At 39.3% G+C, this 7,661-nt stretch overlaps 1 protein-coding gene across 1 annotated transcript; it reads right to left on the bottom strand.

Moving 5' to 3' along the window:
- Nucleotides 1-4,471: 4,471 nt before the first annotated feature.
- On the bottom strand, nt 4,472-5,449 carry LOC150013686 (olfactory receptor 1L3-like). The gene has a single exon (XM_090276003.1). The coding sequence runs from the start codon at nt 5,447-5,449 to the stop codon at nt 4,472-4,474; it is 978 nt and encodes a 325-aa protein (XP_090132129.1).
- Nucleotides 5,450-7,661: the final 2,212 nt, after the last annotated feature.

Raw genomic sequence — 7,661 nt, 5'->3', positions numbered from 1 at the left:
GATTGGCCTCAAATGAGATAGAAGCAAAACCTCTGAGTTATGGCATCCACTTTCTCCTTCCTATAATTAAAGACAATGTAGCCCCTTGAGACTACTCTAGGGGGGGGGGATGAGGAGACCTCACTGATGACATCCTGTCAAAAAAGTTTCTGAGCCACTACCACTGTAGAAGCTCCCTCAGAGGGATGAGGTCCAATCTCAGCTTTCTTAACGAGGCTCTGGGGAGCTCTTGCTGGTGAACCTCCATGCTCCTGTACTTTGATGATAATTAACTGCTCAGGGAAGCTTTTACAGACTAATTTAATAGACTCCACAGGCAAAAGTTTGGCTTCTCCTTGCAAATAGTTGATTGGGAATTAAGCCTGTTGTCTCCTAGCACATCAAGTCAGTCTCAGCGTAACCATGGCTACCACTGATCTCAACACACCCCTTAGTCAGAGAAACAGACTACCCAGTCACCCCTATCACATCGTCTAGTCAGAGAAACAAGTTTTACCTTGAGAGTAAAAGTGTCAATCTCCTGATTCAGAGTTCTGAAATCTTCTCTCTTGTGACGTTATGCATATGAAAGGAACAGATAAGTAATAGCAGTGACAAAAACAACAACTGTATTTACTGAATGCTTTTTATAAGCCAGGTACTGGTCTAAGCTCTTTACACAAAGTCCATTTAATCCTATAATTCATGTGTGGTACCCCATGTAAGAATAATTGATTAAAATAAAAAAAATAAACAACTTATCACTTAAAAAATTCACATAAAGGAATAAAAGTGAAAATTACTAGTAGTTTTGAAAAGTAGTATTCAAGGAGAGAAGAATTACTTTTATTATTATTTTAGTATACATTCTTAAAAAATCTATGACTATCAAACACTATGATTTGACATAAAGAGACAGTTAAATTAGTAGAATGAAATAAGGAGTCTGGAAATATATTCAGGTATATATTGGAACTCATATAATCCTGGTGACTTTTTAATTCAGTGGGAAAGGTGTGGTTTATTAAATAAATAATCTTGATATCTGGAAGATGGATATATAAATATTATATATAAATAAACATATGCCATGTTGTTTGAAATATATATCTAAAGTTAAAATAATCAACTTCTAGAATAAAATTTTAATATTCTTTAAATAACAGATACCTTCTTACTCAGAATGTGAAAGAAAAGATAAACAAATTATAGACTATGTAGAAAGTTTGAAAATGCTGATTTTATAATTGAAGGTAAAGGCAAATAGTTATTTGGAGAAAGTACTTGCAAATACATATAGCAAACAAGTGGCTAATATCCTCAATTTACAGAGATCCTAAAATCTGGTAAGAAAATGACAAGAGTCTCCCTGAAGGGACAGATACATAATTAAGCAATTTAAGGGAGAGAAAATGCAAATGCCCAATAAAGAGTAAAAGATGCTTTACTGCATCAGTCAGGAGAAATGCACCGAAATGCCCTGCCCAACATCAGATTGACTGAAATTACCCAGTGTTGGTGGAAATACAACCCAGAGAAGAACTGAAAGAGGAATCAAAGTAAAGAGCCGGTTTAGATAATGCTACAGATCCTCTGGGAAGGGCTTTTTTTTTTTTTTCTTTTTTAATTGAATTTATTGGGGTGACATTGGTTCACAAAACCATACAGGTTTCACGGGTACAACTCAATAAAACATCATTTGCACACTGCATCATGTGCCCATGACCTCAAGCAAAGTCTCTTTCCATCCCCAGTGCCCCACTTCTTGCTGACCTCCAATGTAGCCCCCACCCCTCTTTCCCTTTGGCTATCACCACATTGTTGTCTGTGTCTATGTGTTATACATGTATGTTTTTTGGCTGATCCTGTGGGAGGGCTTTTAAGTCAGTGAATCTGCAAGTAGATTGGATGTTCACCCTGTGCCCAGTATGAGGGCTGGACTGGTGCCCCTTATGCTACTGGAATTAGAAAATAGTTGCACTGGATTTGTAGATACGAAGAGGACTGTATTTCACCTTCAGGATTCTCCTGGAGATAGAAAAGGTTTTCCAATGGCTTAGAGTGGCTCATTCAACTTAGATGAAAGAGACAGACAAACCCCTGGTTGCTGGGGAGAAGGGAGGAAACTAACATCAAAGCAAGATAGCAAAAAACCACCTCATGACGGCTAAGGATGATAGCTCCTTTGGATCATCATTGCAGAATAGAAGGAATAATAAAAGCCCATCACCATTCTCAAAAGCAAGTCCTAGATATCATCTATGGTGACAAATAAATGGAACAAGGTCAAATGTGAGAAACAGGTTCCAGTATAGAACCAAAATATAGACTAGTCTAAAAAAAGAACTGCTCTGTCTTTAAAGACATCAGGGGGAAGTTGCAGAAGCCCTGAGAGTTACTAAACAGGATTTGGAAGAAGCTCTGATAACTATGAGACATGGGAAATGAATGAATGGGGCTGAGCTTTAAATCAAAAGTCACTGAGAAATGATTGGATTGGGTTGAGAAAAGTCAGAATTGAGTTATGATTAAGCAGACTGAGGGCTCAAAACCAAAAATAAAATTAAACTCTAGAAATGAAGTTATAGAATTAAAGTTGCATTTCTGCATTCTCATTTTGTTGTTTTCCTTTTAACAAATGTTTATTAAGTAGCTACTCAATTCTTGAGGCTTATGGTGACTGTGAAAATTGACTCGTTATATGCGTATGTACAGGTTCTTTTTGCTTCCATGCCCATAGCACATTCTAATCAATCTTTATTCATCCAAGAGGTAGTGAAAATATTCTTTCATGACAGTATTTCAGGAAGTCTTTATTAAATGATCAGAGCAGACATGGAATTGAAAACTAATTTGCCATACATGTAATAAAGGAGTGAAATTGAACAACATATACTCACCCAGGCTTTGCCTCGCCCTTGTTTAAGGATGACTGAGGCAAAATCAAAGGAGTTTATTCTGTCACTAAAAAACTTGGAACTGTATAATGTTATGCTAAGTGAAATAAGCCAGTCAGTGAAAGGCAAATACCATATACTATCACCTATAAGAGGAATCTAATGAACAAAAATAAACTAGTGAACAAAATAGAACCACAGGCATGGAAACATGGAACAGACTAACAGTGACTGGAGGGGTGGGGGGATAATGGTGGGAAAATGGGGAAGGGACTAGACAAAGAACACGTGTGAATGACCCACAGACATGGACAGCAGTGTGGGAACTGACTTTGGGAGCAGGCAGCGATTGGGGGATGGGATGGGCAGAGGAGGGCAAAGGGGGAAAAATTGGGACAACTGTAATAGGATAACAATAAAAAACGTTTGTCTCAGTTGTTTTAATAATAAAGTAGTTAAATGTTGAAACTTTAATGTCATCCATTTATTCCTTGTCTACAATACCATGAGAGATTAATTTGTTTGACTTACACATTTCCATCTATTAAAATACAAACACCAGGAGGGGGAGAGGGAGAGAGAGAATCGCACTAAACTGCTGTTTTTCTGCACAACACAAGGTAAAGTAATTCGTCTGACTACGTTACTATATAATTCATTCTCCAACTAAATTAAAACCTCTTTTATTAAAATCAGGCATTCTAAACAAAGTTTCTTACTAGTAGTTTACATCCATTTTTGTACTCTACTCCAGTGGCCATAGGAAGCATTTGTGATTACTACATGGAAAAATCTTTCGTTCTTTAAGAAATGACAGAGAGACGAGACATGGAAATACAGGCATCTTTAGAGAGAAGAGCACATGGGCAAATAGCCCCAGGAAGAGCCTAAGCAAATGAAAGGGAGGAATAGTAGAGACCAAGACATGTGTAGAGGCACAGAGCTGGCTCACTAATAAGTCATCAGGTGATGGATGTCAGTTTTGGGGAATCTAATGACTCCAGAGCCCAGGATATCCAGTTGTTTGGAGACTTTGAAAAAGGTACTGTGGTCCTATCATGGCATGAGTGGGGGACAGACTCCACATTGGGAAGCTTCTAGTCTGATAGGAAGCCATCTCTCTCTCTCTCTCTCTCTCTCTCTCTCTCTCTCTCTCTCTCTCTCTCTCTCTCTCTCATACACACACACACATACACACACATACACCTGCAAAAAAAAATTTAACAATTTCAAATAGAATAGTGTGGTTAGGTATGCAGAAACATCTCTGCATGTATACAGATTTCTATAAATGGATGGAAATATGGGAGGTTCCAGATAAATCTGGAAGGAGTAAAAATGTGACTTTTCTGGAATGAAGTGGTATTATGGGGTGAGTCTACAATCATAGCACAGGTACCGAGACATGAGTGGGACTGTCCTGCCATGGCATGGCAGAAACCACAGGGTAGAAAACCCCAAGGATCAGATACAATGATGACAGTATTTTTCCACCAAAAACTTGCCTCAGGTACTGGTGTGTGTGTGTTTGTGTGTGCACACATGAATATGCATGTGGTTGTGTGTGTGCAAACACATACACCCATACCTTGCAGTTAGGGTCCATGAATTTTGTTGGTTTCTGTAATAGAAAGCCTACCCATTTCAGACTTAATTCTGCTTCTCAGTTTCTCTAAGCCCCGTTTCATGTCTTTGTTTCTTAGACTGTAGATAAATGGGTTCAGCATCGATGTCAATACAGTGTACATGATTGCTGCTATTCGCTTCTGGACAGTAAAGCTTGACAATTTCTGGAAATAGACGTAGCTAATACTCCCATAAAAGAGAGTCACCACAGTGAGATGGGAGCTGCAGGTGGAGAAGGCTTTGCGTTTTCCAGCAGCTGAGGGAATATTGAGGACAGCAATGAAGATCCTTAGGTAAGAAATGGTGATGCATGCAAACGGGGTCATCACAGAGGCCAGCCCTTCTGTCATGGCCACAACTTCATTGACAGACGTAGAAGAACAGGCCAGTTTCAGAACAGGGTTGACATCGCAAAAAAAGTGTTGGATAACATTTGATACACAAAAATTGAGCCGATTCACCAGGAGAACATGTAAGAGGGAGTGGAGGCAGGAGAAAGCTATGGAGAAGACCAGAAGTGACATACAGCGTCTGTGGTTCATAACAGTGACATAGTGGAAAGGGTTACAAATGGCTACATAGCGGTCAATGGCCATAGCTGCCAGGAGATAACTGTCCATGTTTCCAAAGAGCAGGAAGAAATACATCTGTGCCAGACATTCAGCATAGGAAATGGTCTTTGCATCTGATAAGAAGTTCACTAACATCTTGGGGATTATGACTGTTGTGTAGCAAATATCTGCAAAGGACAAGATGCTCAGAAAGAAGTACATGGGGTTTTGGAGCTGAGGATCAGAACGAATAGCCAAGATGATGAGCAGATTTCCTATCAAGGTGACCAGGTACATGACAAGAAAGAGGGCAAACAGTGGCTTCTGGTCCTCAGGGCGAGAGGAGAGTCCCAAGAGGATGAATTCAGGGAGTCTTGTCAGGTTGCACATTTCCATGGACTTAAATGCACCTACAGATAAACAACACTGTCAGTAAGTGATTCTAGTCATCTGGGGCATGAATCTTCCTTGTTCTTACACTAGAAGTTATTAATAGAGAATTTACTCCGATATCTTCCTTCCTGAATATGGAATAATTAGAGCCAAAAATATGTTTTAATGTATTCTTGTAAGATCTTTGAGATAGAGATCTAAAGAAACAGATAAATAGAGAAGGAGGAAAGGAGGGAGGGAGAGACAGACAGACAGACACAGGCCAAGAATGAGAGCTTGATCTTTTCTTCCTCCTTACTCTGGGCTGATAATCAGAGACACCACAGATTCAGGCTGTGAATCAGGTTCAGGTCAGTTTAAGATTAAGGATTATCAGTGGCTAATCCACATCTAGATAATCATGAGATAACTGTCTTACCTAGCTTGTGGTAAGATGAATAACCATCCTTTTAAGTCAAGATGCGTCTTTCCACGTCATCTACAAGGAAAGCAAGAAAGTCACTTAAAGAACATTGCATTGAATGTAAACAGTTACAGGGAAAAGCAAGATGGAGGAAGGGAAAGAGAGAGCGGGGGAGTGACCTCGTGTGAGAACATTCTCTCCCAAACTTCCTTCCCTTTGGCTGATAATTTATATCCTGAGGTCAGGGGTCTGTGCCTCCCAAGCAAACTAGGGTAAAGGAAGATTCAACGTTAGAGTACAGATGCAAAAAAATTTTTTTTTAATATTTAGCATGAACATAAGCTAGCTCTCTTATTTAGTGTCCACTGAGGACTCAGGCGTTCTCAAAATTGCTTTCTTACCTGGGAAAGACATTGAACTCTTGCATCATGTATTCTATTTATTCCACTTCCCTCACTTATGCTCCATGGAATGATTAATCAAGAAGAAGACAAAACTGTGTCAAGAGACAACATACAGAGAAGATACCTGATGAAAATCTCCTAATACTTCTTGAATCCAAATGCTCCCTTCCTTGGAGTCTTATCATCCTTCACAGGTGTAGATACTCATATCCCCTGCTTTTCTCATGGGAGTATCCTCTGAGACTAGTCACTAGGTCTCTGGTGTTTGGTGAGGAAGAGATTAAGAAAACAAACATCTATGACCTTAGTACAGGATCGTCTCCAAGGATCCAGAGGAATTACAAGTGTTCTCCCTTTCTAGGTGGCCCGCATCCCTCTTGACCCGCTGGGTATAGTGCAACATCTGCTTAGCCTGGTGTAGGTGTTGGAGGTAGACAGTAATTTCTGTCCCTGGCACTTCCAACCTTTCTGGGGGCTCACCTGGGAGATGTTGTCCCCTGTAGCACTGAAGACAGAGTACCAGGCAGGACACCAGGGGTTGGTTTCTTCCTTGAACCTATAGAGCTTTGATTAGGCATCCCCTTAGGACCTCCATTTCTCTGAAGAACAACTACTCTGTGTACCCCAACACTGGGTACCTTCTACTCCACCCCTCCCCAGTTTAGAAACATCTCCTAGTTTAGAGGCTATGGCTTTATGACTCTATCCTAAACGGGAGTGTTATAACTTTTGAACCCAACCTCAGGTTACCCTTCCCTTGTTAGCCAATCTCCATTGCTTGCAATTACAACTAGGGAAGCCACCCTCTTTAGAGTTTTTACTCTTCTTAATTTGTGAAAGCACACAGAATTCATATAACCCAACATGCCGTGCCAAATACATATTGCCCATTTCCTGTCACTTACTGATCTCTGTTCACATCTTACAATCACCTCACTTATATTTCTCCTTTCACCTGGGTTCCCAGGCTCAAATGCAACCTCTTCCAAAAAGCATTCTTCGATAACCTTTGATGTCTTCTCTGCTCTCTTAGTGAGTAAATATATGCCCAGAAGTGAGTGTGAAATGGAGGCCATGATTCTGCTATTCCACATGTTACATCTATTTTTCATGAGCTCCTAACAATGAGCATCTTATTTTGACATGTGTGAATTTTATTTTATATATTTTAAATAATTTTTAATTAAAAATTTAAAAATATATAGAAGAATTCAAGTTAAGTACTTTGCTGCATAAAATAAAGATCAGTGAACTATTTTAACAATGGAGAAAACAGACTGGCATAGCTTTGGGGAGCTGGATATTGGTCTTTATTTTGTTAGCTTTTAAGAGATTCACAATGGTAATTTTAAAATATTTTGAGATATAATTAACATCGCATTGTGTGATTTTAAGGTATATGATGTAT

Source organism: Furipterus horrens, unplaced genomic scaffold, assembly GCF_987537825.1.
Source record: "Furipterus horrens unplaced genomic scaffold, mFurHor1.1.pri manual_scaffold_4, whole genome shotgun sequence".
Classification (NCBI taxonomy): domain Eukaryota; kingdom Metazoa; phylum Chordata; class Mammalia; order Chiroptera; family Furipteridae; genus Furipterus; species Furipterus horrens.
The sequence above is the reverse complement of the archived record's forward strand: the minus strand, read 5'-3'. Positions and strand labels throughout refer to the sequence as shown.

What these genes read in the sequence shown, in the direction of transcription:
- LOC150013686 (XM_090276003.1), bottom strand. Translation starts at nt 5,449, where the DNA reads ATGGAAATGTGCAACCTGACAAGACTCCCTGAATTCATCCTCTTGGGA.